This window comes from Anopheles coustani, chromosome 3 (genome assembly GCF_943734705.1).
Source record: "Anopheles coustani chromosome 3, idAnoCousDA_361_x.2, whole genome shotgun sequence".
Lineage (NCBI taxonomy): Eukaryota > Metazoa > Arthropoda > Insecta > Diptera > Culicidae > Anopheles > Anopheles coustani.
Genome location: NC_071288.1, coordinates 37,788,840 through 37,807,494, shown reverse-complemented (window position 1 = coordinate 37,807,494; position 18,655 = coordinate 37,788,840). Strand labels below are relative to the sequence as shown.

At 45.9% G+C, this 18,655-nt stretch overlaps 1 protein-coding gene across 1 annotated transcript; it reads left to right on the top strand.

Moving 5' to 3' along the window:
• The first annotated feature begins 1,210 nt into the window (after positions 1-1,210).
• LOC131259194 (uncharacterized) lies at positions 1,211-17,747 on the top strand. The gene is made up of 4 exons (XM_058260634.1): positions 1,211-1,287; positions 13,884-14,197; positions 15,915-16,245; positions 16,309-17,747. The coding sequence occupies exons 1-4, from the start codon at positions 1,266-1,268 to the stop codon at positions 17,745-17,747; spliced, it is 2,106 nt and encodes a 701-aa protein (XP_058116617.1). The 5' UTR covers positions 1,211-1,265.
• Positions 17,748-18,655: the final 908 nt, after the last annotated feature.

Below are 18,655 nucleotides of genomic sequence, written 5' to 3'. Positions count from 1 at the left end.
TATTTCAACTATAAAATCAATCGTTGTTTAGTGCTTGCAATTGAATAGACCGCATTATGCTTAATTATATTTCGTCATATTATAATGCGCAAAATCAATATCAAACCCGGCAACTTCTTGTGTCAGTATCTCTCTTTTCTTATAATTTTTTTCTGTCTTGATATCCACTACGCCAGCTTTGGCTAATTTTTTAACATTTGTTTAACGTTCACATCACATTTGTTTTAACGAAAATTTGCTCTTAATATGCTGCGCAAAAGCGTTGACACGAGTGTTTATTGGATTGTGTTAGAATTAAAAAAATGTATTTTTGATATAGACTGTCGATCAGAAACAAACTTAACGCATCAGGCTCTAGGACTAAGCTCAGGCTATAAAACCTTAGGCAAATCTGTTCTAAGTCAAGGTTCTTTCATTTTTTTCTATTAAATATTATTCATTTTAAGAGTGGTTGAGTTAAAGAACATAAATACTAAAGACAATAACATATCTCTCCCATGCTATTTCTACGAAAAACTTTGCATCACTGGTCGGAAACACTTCCAACGAAATCCGCTCGAAATCCCCGCGATCGATCTCGCACTGTGGACAATCGAATGATCATCGAATTGCTAGGTCAGCAATACTTGCGGTCCGGAGTGCGGACGTCATCGCTCGGACTCTGCATTTTCCTTTCCCCGAGGAAATAGCACACGGGGCCGGCCTCGTGGGCTCGTGGAACGCCGACGAAGCCCCCCCCCCCCCCCCCCCCGAAACCACCAAGCGCGAGACGAAGAGAGCGTTAACGTTTCTTCGTCGGCTGGCCGAAGCAATAGATTTCCCTCTCCACGGTGCCACTTTCTTGCGGCGTGCGGGTTTTTGTTCATAAATGCCCCGCGCGGATGCAATGTTTGCCTAATCTGTGCAACGGTTTGAACCAGCACGGATCAAATAGGAGCAGCAGCAGCAGTAGAGACAGCAGCTACATTAGTGACCGGTGAACACAGGCTAGCTGGCGGGATCGAAGAAGAAGCAGAGCTGTGCCGGAAAACTGAGCACGCTCCGTTCAATCCGCGTCCAACCGTCGAGTTGGACTGACGCCACTGGAGCCGCAGTTCCGCAGTGATCAAGTGCAGTGCCGAGAGTGCCTTTAAGTTGTGTGCGCCCGTGAGGTTGTTCTGGAGTCTGTGATATTGCAGGAAGACATACAAAGAAATACAGATTACTGTGAACGAACGAACAAACACAGTAACATAGAAACGCGTGTGAACGTGGCAAACAACAAAATGTGGTCCAAAGTATTCCTAGGTGAGTGCGCAACCCGCTACCGCTTCGTCTCGGACCCACGATCCGTCTCGGGATGAGTAAATGTCAACTAACATAAGGCAACAACATCGGGGACAACAAAAAAGAACCTCTTTTAAATGGCACCGGCACTCGGGACAGGATGGCGAAAACCACGGCACACACGTTTGGAGTGACCTTTTCGGTGCTTGGGGGCTTCTCGTGGAAACCGCAGAAAATTCGCAACTAGCACAGCGAGAGCGCGGGGGATGGAGCAAACGGGACAGGACGGGTTCTAGCTCCACGGATGGGTTCTTGTTTGAGTACACCGTTGTCCGTTGACAGGTTTTTTTTTCTGCCCCCATTCCTTCCCCAAACCATAATTACTTCACTCATCTCGGAGGTGGAGGTGGCAAGAATTTTAGGCCAATCTCTCGAACGCCAATTGCCAATCCGATGGTGCGCGCCTCGAATGGAAGTAATTGGCACGATTGGGTGTGGAGTTCCGGCCACACGCTGGGCCACGTTTGTTTGATGTTTTCAAATGCACTCTCAATGCACCCGTTGGGTTGGTGGCTGACGATATTTGCATCGACCGCCTGTGTTTGCTGTGAGTGTATGTGTGTTTGCAGTAGTGTCGTGGGCTGCCATGGGTAGAATGGAGATGCTGGGAAACTGTTTGCCATTCGCAGGATTAATTTGGTGCCAAGGTCCGCGTTGTGACCGAAGGTAGCTCATTTCAATAGGACTTGGTCTGCGTCGTAGCACCTCAGCTACGCCCACTCGTTAGCTTGTAACTTTTTCACCAAGTAAAGCATGTATAGTTAGTTCATTTTTATTATTTTGAAAGGAAATTATTTTTTTATAAACTACGTTATTAAACGAGAAAAGATCATGCAAGACAAATTGCATAAAAGTTATCAAACAATTTTGATGTCAAATTTTATGTTTTTCCACAATTCTGGGTCTTTAATTTCAATATCAAAACACCATAACATAATTCTTTAGTTGTGTTCCATCCACTCCCAAAAGCAACACTCATTATTTCTTCTAATTAATGAACCTTGTTGTACGATTTCTGCAAAGAAAGCTTCCCTAAATGTTTTTGCTAGTGACCAAATATTTTCCTGAATTTTTCAGTTCACTTCATTTGAAAAACAAAAAATACTTAATTTAAATTGGGTTATAAATTTGAAAAAAAAAACGATGCAGATTTGCTTCATTTTTGAGCTTCAGACCTATTGCCTAAAACAGTAAATTTGTGATAAAGTAAAACACTGCCTATCTCTAAAGTCAACCACGTTGGACGTTTCAACATTTTACCATAGGGTTATTTAATTTATCAATAGAAACCTTTTTTTAGCTCCAAAATATTCGAAAGTCCCTACCTAAAATGTGATTACAAAGGAGACTTTCCCCTCATCCGGAAAACTCGAGCTCCAGTTAGAAACGAGTCACACACAAAATACGTCACCAACTTGACACCCGGAAAGAACGGTTCCTATGGGGCCGGTAGAAATGATTAACCTTTTCCTGTCCAGTGCAACGGTCGGCCAGATTTTGCTTCCACGATCTCTCACGGTCAAGAAAGAGGAAACCTGATGGGCCCGGAGCCCGGAATGCCTGAACGGTGTATGTACATCGGGGGGAGGGACGGCAATATGACAGCCCATTTTTACCTAACCATCATATTTCAATCACACACTCAGACACACACACACACACACACACACACGCTGTTTCTATTGCTTACTTCCGCAAGCACTCGAGGTTCGGCAAACGCGACATCTGATGGGCACACGAGGCATGCTGCAGCGAAGAACTCGAGCTATTGGAGGAAAAAACGAAAAGAGAGGAAGGAAAACATCCAAAGGAAAAACAGTGCACACTTTTACCGGTGGATCCTTCCCCCCCTCCACGGTGGTTTCCTGGCAAGTCGTTTGCTCCAAATTGAGGCTTATGCGCCGGGAAACGGCACCTGCGTGGCTCCGTTGTGGCGAGCGTTGAGGGAGCTTTTGGCATGATCTTATTGCACCGGCTTGTGGAGGGTAGGAAGAAAAACAAACTCCAGCATCCGGTTTTGCAATTTAGAAAGCAACAAAAAGCACCACCCGGCCGCGTGCTTCCAACCCTCCCCAGATCGCTTACCAAAGCACTCGTTCGGGTTGGCTTCGTTTATGCCGTGGAGTCTACTTCATAATAATAACATGTCATCAGCATTCATCCATCCTACCTCCCGAGCGCCTGGCGACACGGAGAGGCTTCTTTCGTGCCTCCCCGGGGAGAAGATGGTGCTTGGATGTTACGTAATGGATCCACCTTCAACGTCTCGACAACCAGACGGACTAATCCTCCGGTGGAGTCGGCCGTCTGCACGGAGAACCAGCGGAGAATGCAACCGCAGTTCGCGGTTCGGACAAAGACGCCTTTCTTTTTCCACAGCAGCCCATTTCCATCCCGGGGACGGGAAGCGTGATCAGGTGCATCAGGGAGAGCCTGCCGGAGCAGTTGGCTGCATTTGCATTCCAATGCACTCGGCCGTGGCCACCACCAGCAGCAGTCACCGTCGTCGTGGCCATTGTGATGCTAATTATCGAATTACACTTTTATTCCGGGCGCAGGAAAAGTCCGGGGCGAAAAAGTGACGGTCCGGCAGTCCCGGCGCCCGGAGCACCGTTCCGTTTCTGTTCGATTTCCGCCTGCGGGTCGGTGTCGTTCGATACCAGCGCACGGTTGCATGAGCACCACCACCCAAGGGGGCCCTTCTTCACGTTCTTTTTTTTTTCATCGTTAGACCCGGTCCGATTTTCCACTTTCAATCTCTTAACCGGCGGCTCTTCCGCAGCAGATATTGCTTTGGCTGGTGTAATTCTACTTGCCTTTTTTCCCGGTCGCACCAATCCATGGCCATCACGGCCATCTTTTGCCCTCGGGTGGAGGACGAGCGTGAGAGAGTCGCCGGCGCCGTGAAGGGCAACGATGGGAATAGACAAAGCGACATTTCCACGGACTGACCAGAGAGTGTCCCAGCGTTGGTGATGGTACAGTTTCTGCGTTCACCGCGAACGATGTGAAATGGGTCATCGGCGGGAAAATTAAGTTGGTCAAAGAATCAAATTTGGGGTTACGCAGATGATGCAATACCGTTTTCCCAGCGGCAATGCGTGAGATGAGCTTGAAATGACATTTTATTTGGGTTTGTTGTAATTGTAAATCTTAAAGTGTGGTTAATCAGCTCACCATTAGTGCACTCTTTGTTTGTAAAGGAGGTAGTTTTATGATCAATACCAGTCAATTTATCTGATAGAAGAGTTAACATTTTCTATGTTTTTCTCGTCTATTTTCAAAACAAAGTATTTTAATTTCCCCCAAGTCTAGATGAAGTTCGAACTATGGAGAAACCTTGATATTTTTAAAATATCCAAGTAGCTCCAGCAGTTTTTTTTTTCAAAACAAATCTGTTAAATTTTATTACATGCAATATTGTCCACTACCGTCGTTTGTTTTAAACAATATATTAAGGTATTGTTTTGTTGAGCAGCGTTCAGTCTTTTTCATTAACAAGGACCTTACGCTCAGAGGCGGATCTACCTATGAGCGGACTGAGCGGCCGCGGGGGGCCCCGAGCTTAAGGGGGCCCCGTGATGAAAACCCCAGACCGCAAATATAACTACCAATTTTATTTATTCTCTCAGCGGTACACATACTTTGATCAAAGTTAGTACAGATGTATTTTGGTATTGCTTAACCATTGTTAATTTTCACCTAAAACCTTGCCAGAATATGTTTTCATGAATCTTCTTTCTCATCTAATAATGTCCGTTTGACTTCAAATGCTCTCAATTTACGGTCCACCAGCAAAAAAATAATTTAAAATGTTTTCGTCATCGCTGTTAAAATTGATAAAAAGATTTGATAATTTGAGAGCGATTAAAAAACCCTTTGAATTAAAAAAATAAAAATTTACTTCAGAGTGATAATTTCAGATAATGAAGATCTAATGTCTGATTTCATAAAATAAGCAAATATGCGTCCTTTACGTGTATAAAGGATTGCTAAAAATATGTATAAAGGATTGCTAACTGTTGTAAAAAATAAGTCCAATTTTGGCCATAAGTATAGAAACACTTAGAGCAATGGAAATGTCTGGAGGGCCCCGTTTATCCAACCGCTTGGGGCCCCCGAACGGATTGATCCGCTTCTGCTTACGCTTCACAATTTTAAACTAAATTGTATGTGGGCTGAAGCTATTATAATAAGAACGAAACAACAATCGTTGTGCAGGAGAGTTTCTTAAAAATTAAAATCCATTTTCAATGAGATCCATTCCAGTTACACTAAACCAAACTAGTAATCATCCATTTTATGCTTCAGCAAGAAAAAAAATAGTAATTTACGTATAATTTGAACTGTATTGCATTTAGAAAAAAAAGGCTTCTCTCGCCTGTTGCTATATTGAATATACAAGACAGCATGAGAAGAAGGTATATCTTTTTGGGGTGATATCCGACAAGTAGGAATCCGCCAAGCTAGACAAAACCATCCAAGGCATTTGATTTGTACGTTATACCAAATCCAAAGTATTTTATATTTACATCAGAGATAAATGTATTCAATCTATTAATTCAAGCAATCCTTGTGAAATAAAATAAGAAGAAAGGTGTAAAATATATTAATCTAACAATGGGTAACTTTCGCAAGCTTTCCTTTTATCAGCCATCATTTGCATACCCAATTGCCTAATGTTTCGTAAAGTGCATGTTTGAATAATCCGATTTTTTGCGCTTTTTAAGGCAACATAATGAAAAGCGGCATGGAAGGCGGCTCTCATGGTGCAATTTGCATTCATCATTAATCATCAATCAACACCGACAATGAGCGGGTTTCCGTCGTTTAGAGCCACACGGTGCATTTTGGGTTTGCTTTCCAACCATTATCGGATGCACCTCTGCCTCCTTGGTTCGTCCGGTTTCGGTTGCCGAAGCAAAGCCCACCGGAATCAAGAAACCCACCTCCCGCAGGGAAGAAAGGAGAATCCCCACGAGTCGCGGTGTTTGTTGAAGGGAAGTTTTGTGAAGCACGTGATCGTTTAACATGCCCAGTACCGCGGCGTACATACTCTTCCTCTTTTCCTCCCAGCGAACGAAACGAAAGGTTGTTCCGTGTGTAAACATTTCCCACAAGGGTTTGCCCCCTCCCCCCTCCTCGCCCCTTCGACACCGCTTACGTTGCCTACCGGAGGGAGGAAGATCACGAAATTGGTTTTCCAAGCTGCTAATACTTGTTTGGTCGAGGGTTTTCCTTTCAATGCTCGTAACATTTCCCATCACCGCCCCACATTTTCCGCACAGCCTGTGGTTGGCAGCTTCCCAGGCACACGGCCGCGGCCCACAGGTGCCGTCAGAAGGGCGGTTATGCAATGTGTTTGCTTGGAAAGAACTAAAGCACCTGCCGGTTGCATTTCGGTGAACGATCTCATCGCGGTTCGTCGGAAAATTGGTTACGCTTTAGGGGACAGTTTTTTTTTCGTGTGTGTGTGTGTGTGTGTGCTTTTCTCGTGCCTAAGACAAAGGGGATGAGATGCTGTCGATAGGTTTTTGGAGTGTAGTTTTGTGTGGAAATAATCATACACTTTTCCACATATGGAGCAATGCAATTACCAGCGCCCATTGTTATTGGGGCTTCTGCCTTCGGTACCGATCTAAGATAAGCTTCCAAAAAAGGGTATTTGTTGGGTACACGATGCACTTCGCTACATACAATTAATGTATCGAGAAAGCAGTCCAAGAGACTTGGAATCTTCATCTGTTGATTTGGTTTCTCCTCCCAGCACAAACTTGTTGTTGACAGAAAGGTTTCATTAATATTTAATTTATTTTCCTCTACTATCAGCTGTTTGCGAACTTCTCTTTTTTTTGTGTCTAGTCTTTTTTGTTTTGTTGAGACCGTCCTCCGTCCGCCAGTTTTGCCTATTTCACAACCTGTCATTATTTTTTATAATATGAAATCACACGAATACCCCCTCTCCCGAATCACAGCACAATTTCCCTATTGCGATGGAGGAACTGCACCAAACCGACGTTATGACATAATTTTCCAAACCCATCGTTTGTTGCCAAATTTAACGCCACCCCACGGCCATCGTCAAATCAGGTTCCGAGTGGCGAATCCTCGCCTTGCATTTCATCCCACACCGATTCTTATCGAATCATGTTATGAGCCATCTGGTTTTCTCTCTCCCTCCCTCTTTCTCATTTTTCGATACAAATTTTCCTATAATGAGGAAACCAAATCAGTGTCTCACCCCGGCATCGCCTCATCTTTTCCTTCGTTTTCGCGTACCATCACACTTTCTCACACTTTCTAACACACCATCGTGCCAGCGAGTTTTTATTCGTGTGCCCACGCTCGATCGCGTAATCGAGCCCAATTTCTCATATTATATTAATTTCAGCTAATCTGCAGACGAAGCGGCGACGTGGATGCTGCTAACTGGCCGAATCAACTGGCCCTGTTTAGATTGTTGAGAATCGGACATGACGCTTCCGGTTCGGTGTGATGCAATTTGTGTTGTCCATTTACTGGGAAAACACACTCTCCCGATCGGTGGAGTTGATTCTTCGTGCGCGTGTTTGACAAGTCATAACAAAATTGCATCCAAGCTGACCATGATACTCCGTTCAACGATCTTTAAGACGGACCAGGGGTCATTGTTTCGGTGAACGGTTGCGTTTGACGATTGGCCCTTTCGACACAAAGATATGTTGGCATGGGAGATTGTCGCCTGCATCATTCAGGGTCGTTTCCTTCTCCACAACATACACTGCATCTGCCCCCCATCATCCGGAAGAGGGTGCAACAATTTAGAAAGTGGAAATTCGATGCACTTCTCCTCGGTGTGTCTTTCCTGGACCAAAGAAATGGGAAGAAAAGTACAGGAACGAAATAAAAACAGATGTGGGAGATGAAATTGGACTCGGAGTGAACTGGGAGGGAGGAAAAAAACAAAACTGCATCACCGGGGGGGAACGCGGAGATCAATGGCGCCTTGATAACCCGAGGTCGGTGCACTTTCGTCAGGATGTCGCGATAGTGTCGACGGAAATTTCAACATCCCCTACCCTTTCTCTCCGTCAAATCCGTTTCCCTTCCCAACTTGATTGACAGCTGGATGGATTTGTTGGCTTTTTTCACGTTCATTCAATCACGGGAAATTGTTCGATACCAACATTTCCTCCATCCTGTTCATTGCATCATCCTACTTGTGCTTTGCGTACAGTTTGAATGTTTCATTTTCTTTTATTTAAAAAAAATCGCTCTCATGTTACTTTCTCTTAAAGTTGATCAATAATTAAATAACTAATCATTCTGTTCATATCATTGTCACTTGGCAAAGTTTTCTCATGATTCATATTCATACAAAGCATAAAAACAATGTATTGTGAGCTTTATGAAGTAAGACGGTTCAAAATGGCCAGATAATTCTTAGGAATAATTTGATCGCAAGTGCGTTGCGGCTGTGGAGAAATTTCATATCAACATAGACAAGGTATTGACTCCCTGGAATTTAATTTATTCTGCGAAAGTGAAAAAAAAGTCTATCAAACAAATAATCAATTGGTTATGCGCATAATTTATATTAAATAATTAAGATATAATGACAAGTGCGTTAGAAGATTTTGTTTCACTAAGATTCCACCGTAGTAATGGGGTGTTTTATTAGTGACTTTGCCGTTGCAGTGCTTAAACTACTTCGGGAATGTCTTACTGCACACGACTGTCCAATTGTTATCTGAAATTAAACGCAAATTACCCGCACGATACGCAATCATCAAACGTCACACGTAATCGAGAAAAAGTGACGCAAAAGTGCAGCTCGACACGGTCCTAATCGATCTGGACCGACTTCGTCCGCAAGCGATGGCGCGTGCCGTCAAACTTGAACTTGAGCGAACGGATCTTGAACGGCGCGATCACTTAACGCCGATCGTTATGCTCGCTTTCACGCCAACCCGTGGCGGTCGATTACGATCCCCGATGCACGCACGGTGTCCAACCCGCTCCAGATCGGGCTCCGTCACTCGGGCCACTGGACGGAAGGGAACCGCAAGCCGGGGTTGAAAATGGCCTTCCATGGCCCGGTTGGAGCAGCAGCGAAAACATAAAAGCGAAACCCGGACCGGTCTGTGGTTCCGCGTCGTCGGGCGAACCATTTTGTGCGGCGTTTCGAGCAAAGTACGGCGTGTTTTGGACGTACAGGAAGGCGTTGTGAGAAATATATAACGGAAGGGAATGAAAATTAACCGAACCGGCTTGTACCGACCGCCAACGATAAATGTATCCGAGCGTCGCGTGGTCTACCCTTTCGGGAGGAAAAAGGCAACGGGAGCAAAGTGCTGTTGAACAATAAAATCGAAATCGAAAGTTTGGCCTCCGCGGCGTGTCCACCCTCCGGGCCGGCGCTAAAACACGTTCCGGCGTTCGGAAGCAACCCTCGGTCCGCAACGCGCGTGCCCCAAGACGGATGGCCGCCTCGTCGGAAATGTGCCGGTCGGGTTTTAAATTTTCTTTTCTCAAAATGTAAAACCGTTGCAACCGCCGATCGATCGCGCACACCTATCTCGGTTTGCGATCTGTAAGTGGCTGGAGAAACCAGGGCCTAAACTGAAGCGCCGAACCGTGCGGTAAATGTAAGCAAGCTAGATTAATATCGTATGTAGAGTAGTTTACGTTTATGCCCAAGTGCGCACACGAAAAATGTACGGCCGCGCTCAGATCCTCGAGCAAACCCATCGAGTGACTCTTGGTGAATACAAATTAATTGCCCGTGGGCACGTCTTTTCCAGCCCCCCGACACTCTTCGGGATCTTGAGCGATCGAGTCGTTTGCACCAAACAACACCGAATGTCATTTCGTAACTACCACTCGGAAGAGGAATCCCGGAGTGTTTGCTGGGATCCCCGGTCTCATGCAGGGCATGCAGGATGTGGGCAAACGATTAAGAAAGAAAGTTTCTTTTATTATTTCGCATCGTTAATGCTCCGACGGTCGGGAGGGCTTTCGGGAACCACAGCAGCAGGTGATTGAACTGTCATTTTATGGAGATTAATGGCGATCGCTTGGAAGATCCGTGTGCACACAGGCCGTGGTTCAGGTGCAATTATGTAGCCAAATGTGTACTTGAACGGGCGTGAGCTAGTGTGACGTTCGATTGCCATAAGAGTGTCCACAATGCCAGCTTGAGACAGTCAAGAAAACGACTAAGGATCTTAAAGGATCGGTAGAAAAATGAAGATTTGCCATGTAATTCTATGCGAACTAGACTTTTTGACAATTTAGATTTATAGATTAAGTAATGAAAAGCCAGCTTGCAACACGGTCTTTATACATTAATATTGAATATCTAAATTGGGTTAAAGAGAGTTATAAACAATTATTTTTTAAAAGTAATGTTTGGTGACCTGTTTCATAGGTTTTTATGAGTAACAATTTATCGAACTTTCGATATCATTTTAAAAGCTTCGGCAATGCAACAAAACAAAACTGTCTAATTAATCAAAATAATTATTCTAAATTATTACGAAAAAAATTAAAATAAGTTTATGATCATCTACGATCCTACGATGCATTTCCTGTAATTCAACAAATAGTACTTAATTTTAATTTTTTTGGGGCTATCTTATTTTATATCTAACAATTGGAAAAATAGACCACTAAAGATAAATAATATTGAAAGGTGTGTTACATTATTCTCAACAATGACATACCAAATATTTTATCTCTACGTTAGCTAAGTTGTTTAACCACTCTAAGATGAGCTTGCTGTGTGAAGTATATCAAATCTTGTTCAATTCGCAATCAATTTACAGTTTGGTAAAAAAAACAAGAGATTGCTATTGCCTCATTTTGTATTTAAAACGTAGATCTTACATTCCGGTTTATTTTTTTTCTTCTCCTAAACATGTCTTAGATATTTTATTTTTTATTATCTTATATAATCTCATATTGTAAGGGTTTCGTTCGACATCCCATCTGGAGATTCCTCGGAAGTAAGGTTAAGCACACGGGATGATCGATGGATGGTTGAAATGCAATCGTATGGTACTTACCGTACGAGTTGTAATTCTTAAAAGAGCTCCTCAACCGAACACCATCGAGAGATTTCAATGCCGTTCAACAATCGATACTCACAAATTCAACTGTGCCATTCGATACTCACAAATGTTTTCTTATAAGGTTGTTTTTTTTTTCGTCTGAAATCTTCGTCTCGCTGACTTTCGTTTCCACCAAATTGCACGAGCCGAGCAAGCACGTGCCGGCGACGGTATTTTAATTCGTACTTGTTCGATCCTTCACCACGACAGCATTCAATTATCGGCTTCCGTCCGCGTCCATTCTGATCCTGGTCCGCTTCCACCGCCCCTCGCCAACGGGGTCATCACTTTCTCGGTCAAAAAGCCCGACTTTTGGTCAGAGACAATCCGCACGCGCGTCGTGGCCGATGTATCGTGACCCGAAAGCATTTATACATTCGTATATCAGTTCGTGTATCAAAGCACATGCTTCCTGTCCGGCGTGCTCCCGATTTTTCCCTTGCGTCACGCCGGAATGGCGAAACGACACGCAAGATGCAAAAATGTGCGCTATCACGCTTCCTGTGGCCCAGACGTTCCTTTCGCCACACCAACGAGCCCCGCAATTTACAATCCGCCATTGTTTGGTTAGTGGCGCGCGGGAGTAGTAAATAATGAAATTTCGATTCCTTGCACAATACGAACAGCTTGGAGGTTATGGTTTCGGTGGGAAGAGGCCGCCAAATCAGGGCACCCAAATGGCGTAGCATAGAGATGATAATTAAAATTATGTAGCAATGCCGGCATAAATAGGCTCTTAAATAACTGTGATTTTTTTTGTTAGCCCCCTCTCATTCATCTGGCTTCTCGAGGCACTCTGGGAGCCTGAAACATGCTGAACGCGAACGCATCGCGTCTCTATTGCCATTTACCGGTAATTAATTACGATCGTAATCAGCAGTTGCCACAAATCTGCGTGACCAGGGTATAACCGAACCGGATTACGGGCTCCTCTCGTTGGCGTGGGATGATATTTAGGAGTGTTAAAAGTGGAAAGAAAAACTAATGCCCTAGTAATGGCCTTCAGCTTCTTCAGCTTGTCTTCAGTACCAGAAACAGCTGATGAAACATCTTCTCGATGGAACACATTGGATTGGTCTTTGGTCGCATGCTTGAGGCTACGTCTATTTTTCTCACCGTGTAGTCCGTCTTCTATCCAGCTACCCTTTGCTGAACCTTGACTTATGCTACGATGGTTCGTTCGAATCCATTTGAGGTATTGTTTCCCCGGCTGGGAAATCTATTTTTATTCGATTACATTTTCCACCTTCCCAACGATCAAGTTCACATGATAACCAACGGCTTCATAGGGCTTTGGCGTACAAATGTCATGATTTTCTAGCTGGCGTAAAAAAAATCAAAAACCCGCATAAAAAAGTCAAGCAAATTTGCATTAATGCTTGTAGAGTGGGAGATTAAAAATGCCACCGTTTTCTCGCGCTCAAGAAAAAAAAACCCGTAAGCAACTAATTTGTTTGCTCCTGGTACTATTGTGCTGCACTTTGTTCACCGCGCGGAACCTTTAGCCGAGTAGAAATGCAGGCAGAAATGCACTTCAGCAAGTTGCGAGTCTGACTTTTCCCACTCGCAAAACGCGCTTGTCACCGCGACGCTTTAGAACAATGGTACGGATCGTCAGCGCCCGATCTTGACGCCATTATGTTTTCGTCTGTGTCTGTTCAGTTGCAGCCGTTGCATAACGTGGATCATCGTTTAGGCAGGATTAGTCAACGCATTAGCAAATGAAAAACAGCAAGACAAATGAAGAACAGCGACGTAACGCGCAATGGAGGGTGGAAGGGTTTCTCAACGTGTCATGCAATAGAATTGCATAAAACATGATGCAGCATGCGTTGTGTTGGGTTTCATTTACGGAAGCTCTTAAGAAGTGGCCACCTACACTTGATTGTAACAATTAAAATGTGTGGAATTTTGCCTACGGAATATCACTCGTCACCTCATGTGAGTTTGTATCAGGCTCAGGGGTCGGCATACATTTCCTAAAAAAGAGCCTGAAGGTTTAAAAAGATACCGAAAGCGCGGGCCGGATTCCTTAATTGATGATTAAATGTTTTCAAAGTAATACTTAACGCTTTTGAATAGAGTATCCACTTTCTAATTAGTAAAATTACATCCAAAAGTGGTCTGTGTGGATTACATCTAACTGTGTACCTTGAATGTAGCTATACTGGATGACGAGACTCATGAGACAATTTTATATTAAAATTTTCATTTTTGCGAAAAACAAACCTGACATCTTGACGAACAAACAAATCCAATACAAATTTAGATTGGTTCCGAACTTTGCCGACCCCCTGGTCTAATACACAGAAAGCTTTTACGTTGTTCCTAGTTGCTCACCCGCTCATGGATGCGATAAATTGCGGCGATAAGAAAAGCCACTTAATCAAACGATTCCCCAACCATGTTACTTGTCAGCGCGCGAGAGATATTAACAATGGTTTACTGCTACTCTTTCCATTACAGTAACGTTTCTGCTAGGGTTGACGTTGGCGGAGCAGAAGAACGCTACCGAGCAATCGGTCGCTCCAGCCGCCGGTGCGAAGGAAAAGCGCCAGACGGAGCACGAGACCCGCTCGATTCCCCTGTCACTAATTGCCAACCGTCGTCAGCAGCAGGCAGCTCTTCACCATCAGCAGCAGCAGGAGTACTATCAGAGCGAGGAAGCGGCCGGTCCATTCTACGGTGCCCAACCGAGCGGTGGTCAAGTGGCGCTGGCGTACAAATCGGTGGCCGGGCAGAAAGCTGGAGCCTCGCAGGAGCAGCCGCAGTATCAGGAGGTAACCTTTGAATGAAGATCCATTCGCGATACGGAACGGGAAATAGGAGCATAAGAAAATAAACTCCTGCAGAGGCACAGCCAGCTGGTTGGAGCTTCTAAGACGGCCTTTTTTTTTTTTGGGCCAGAGACGGTGCCAATTTTCGTAACGTGACGGCGCGAAACATCGTGATGCACGTTTACCACTCTGCGGGTCTTATGTAACGGTACGGATCGGCAGCACCAAAATCGACAACCAGCCACCTCGTGGCGCCGTAAGAACCGCGATCGGCGATGGCACCGAGGTCAGGAGTTGTTGGATGCACCGGATTCCTCACTGTAAGCAATGTCCCGCTCCGATCACCGTCCGACCTATAGACCATGGCAGGCTCGGAATGGGTGTTATTATTCTCCGATTAAAAGCAGTTTCCCATTTGGCGTTGGGGCCATTGTGTCATTTGCACTCGTGGACGACGCCGTTGCTTTGGATGTTTGCGGGATTCATAGGCCGCAGAATGTTAGCAAATTTCACTAATGGTTTCGCTGCTACGGCCAACATAAATTTGCTCCCGATTTGGCGCACATGATCGCAGATGCTACACGCCGAAGATCAACTCCCCATAAGGCGGCGTGCTCTGTCTGGAGGCAGCACTTCTTTTCGAAAACGCCACAAGACCTTTCTTTTCGAGGTCGAACCGAGGTGGAAGAACCTGCTGTGGAAAAGAGCATCTAAAATGACCGATCGTGATCGTGCGCCTCACTTGCCGCATCCTGCATCGTTGTGAGCCAGTAAGGTTGTTCATTGAGCTGCTTGAAAATGAACTGTTAATTCCTTCGGCGAACCTCCGGAGTATCTCCGAGGGGGAGTCTGTAATAGTCGTGGAATTCGAGGCTTGGTTTGGCCTATGCTGACCCGTAATTACAGCTCGCGAGCGAGATGATGATGATCATGATGGTTGTAATAATATTAGACATGGTATTTTGGTAAAGGTGGTCGTAAAGTATGGACGGAAGGTAAAACAGGGGTAAATCACGACCGGAGAGAACGTCAGAAACCTGAGCCCATGCGATAAATATTTTCACAGGCCATAATATTCATCTTACATTTTAGTAACCATCTAGTAACCATCATAGTAACGGTTCTAACCATCTACTCGTTCATCAATGGAATTAAAGGTTGTCAAATAGAAAATATTTAAATGCGGTAGAAAAATACGTCCTGTTAAAAACATCCTTTATTTTTTCCCTCCTTTACCGGATGTTGGCAATTTGATGGAACGTTGGAAGTATGACTCCGCTTATGTGATCTCTTATTTGCCTTTGAAGGGGCTGATTGATTTAAACGGTATTGCATGGATGTGTGCCCTACGGCTAGAGTTCGTAGGACGAGAAACATAAAAAAGAACTATTGACTGCATATTTCATATCACCATTGCAACACGTCCCACTTTAGCTTTACGAAAGCGTGGTAAAGCGTCCCCCTCCGGGCAATCCAAAATCGACTCATTCTGTTCTCACTGCCAGAGGTGACGGATAACGGCAATAAGGTCATGTCCGTGAGTAATCGGCGCTATGGGGCCCGATTTTTTTACTAGGTGCATAAACAACTCGTCGCCCCGAGGAATGGTTAAGCCACCGTCAACGACGATCTTTATCGCTGATTGGAGTTATTTTTCGTGATCACTGCTTCCTGATGTTGGATATGGCGTTTTACTTTAAATGGTTTTTTGTATTTGTAGCTTCCTCCCGAGTACATCAGCCTGCTGCATCAGCTCGCTGAACACCAGCCAAAGGCAGCGGCGGTGAAGCAGGGTAAAGCGGTCTCGCAACAGTTCGAGCCACAAAGTCACGCTCAGCACTCGAAGCCGAACCAAGTGCAGTACATCACCGAGGAGGAATACGCGCAACTGTTGAAGCAAGCGCAACAACAGTCAGGACCTGCTGGGCCTCCGCCACCGCAGCATCAGCACCAGCTTCAGCAGCCGCCGCAGCAGCACCACCAGCACCACCAGCACCAAGCACCGCCACAAGGTCTCCAGGCGTACGGAAGACCTTCGGCGCATCCGGGAGGTATGTCATACAAACGTTTCTACCGATGTGTTTGATCATGATCGTATCGGGTTTTTTTTGCAGCTCCCCACAAGTACCGTCCGTCGATTCAGCTGCTGGAGACGGGTGAGGATCAGCCGGGAGCGTACGGACAGCCGGACGGTGAGCAGTACCGTGTGCAGTACAAGAGCATCCAACAGGCCGGTTCCGTGACGCCCGTCCCGAAACCAGTTAGCTCTTTTTCCTTCGAAAAGGAACTCGCTAAGCTGGTCGAATCGAACCGCCCGATCGCGTACCATCATCCGGCATCGCCGCATCATCCCGGTCGCCACGAGGCTCAGCACGACGGACAACGGTACGGACCGACGCCCAGTCCGCAGTCGCACGAGTACACCTACGTTCAGGCCGGTGGACCGGCGCACGATCATGGTGCTCCGCCGCAGCAACCGAAGCAATCGATCAAGGCTCAGTACATCGCTCCGTTCGCCCAAGGGTTGCCGCTGACGGGACCGAAAATTAGCCCGGCACATCTGCAAGTTGGACCGCAGCGATTTGTAGACAGCCCTGCCCAGAAGTATCAATTCATCGGTAATCCGGAAGCGGGTTCGGCCAAGTCCCATCACCACGCACAGCAGCTACACCAGCAGCAGCAGCAGCAGCAGCATCATCACCATCAGGCACCGGCACATCAGGGACAACAGTACCTGACAGAGGTTTCGCCAAAGCAGCTTCAGGGAACACCATCCCCTAAAATCCAATACTACATACCGAAGGAGAAGAATGTCCAGGTGTACTACCAACAAGCCCAACAGCAGCAGCTACAACAACAGCAGCAACAACAGCAGCAGCACCATCTTCAGCAGGCATACGAGCAACACTCTCCGCAGCACCCGATGAAGATCGTCGAGGCACCCCAGCTCCAGAACGAGAAGCCCCAGAAGACGGTTCAGTCGCACCATCGTTCGAAGCCGGCCGAACAACAGCAGCAGCAACAACAGCATCGGTATGCGGCCCGCGAGAAGCAACCGGAAGCGAGTCCCGTGTCAAGCGATCCGCACGCTCCTTCGCGTTCGGCCATTTTCGTTTCTCAGTCAACCGGCGTCAATCAGGCAACGGCAGCCGCCACTCCGGCCCCCGCCGGAGCACACTACGGAGGGGAAAAGCATGCGCACAAAATCCCACCGAAGATTGACCGCCCGCTGACGCAGGAGGAATTCCAGGCCCTGGTCGATGCGGGTTACTCCGTCGTCCCCGTGCCAGTGCCGGTCCCAGTGCCAATTTCGCAGTACCAGCAACACCAGCAGCAGGCCGGAGGTCATCCGGGAGCGGGTCGGGCAGGAGGTCCACATCCAACTCCGGCCTCCTCGGCCGCACGACAGCAGGCGGCACAGGCGTCTCGCTATCATCTGCACCAGCTGGCGACGGCCGAAAATAATCCCAACCAGGTCGTCACTTACCTCCGTCCGCTGCATCTGGATCCTTTCTCTGCCGGTGTACGAGGACCACATAAGGCTGCCCCTTGAGCTGCCAAGGAGAAGAGGGGGTCAACGTACAGGGACAAAACTTCAAATGAGTGATTACACGCGGATCGCCGCAAGTGGATGCGAGGGCGAGATCGGACGACGATCAGTAGTGGACGATCAGCCGAGCGAAAAGCTTACGTTAGCGTAGCCGAACCAAATAGCATATAGTCTTGTTTAATTTATCGACAACCAGTAGTTATGCGCAGGAAGAGTACAGCGATGGCATTGCTAGCAGGTTGCCATTGCGGAGAGCAGTATTGTTTACATTATTTTATGTATTTTAAAAAATCCAATCTTCGACGATTGCACCCTAATTTGAACAGAAACATCTTTTGCCAGATCATGTGTTTGAAGCAAATTCGATGCTCTGCAGGATATTCGTCCATTTAGAAGAGAATCTATTTGGTTATTGAGGTAAACTGGAGGAATCGATCTGCCTTTTTGTATGATGTACATGACATATTCTGTGCATACTTAAATAAATTAAATAAATATAAATAAAGTTAATACAACGGAACAACTTTGATTGCTATTTTGCTTGGGAACATGTTTTATTGCTTAATAAAGTTGGGATCCCGGTTGACAGAAATTGACATTGTTGCTGGTACTATGTAGTTCCAGCAAGAGTCCCAGCAATCTGCCATGGAAAAACTTCCCGCTAGGCAATTTCGAGCAAATCGTCCTCAAAAACGTCCTCCATGACACAAACATCGAGCAGTTTTGTATGGTGAGGAGGACAAGGAGGACGATTGCTCGAAAAACGTCCTCCTTTTGTTTCATCCCCATACAAAAATGGAGGACGTTTGTTCGCGCGGAGCACGTTTTGAGGACGATATTTCGAGCTGCCTAGCGGGTTGCTGGTACTATATGACAGCTGCAAAAAATTTGAATTTTTGTCAACCGGGATG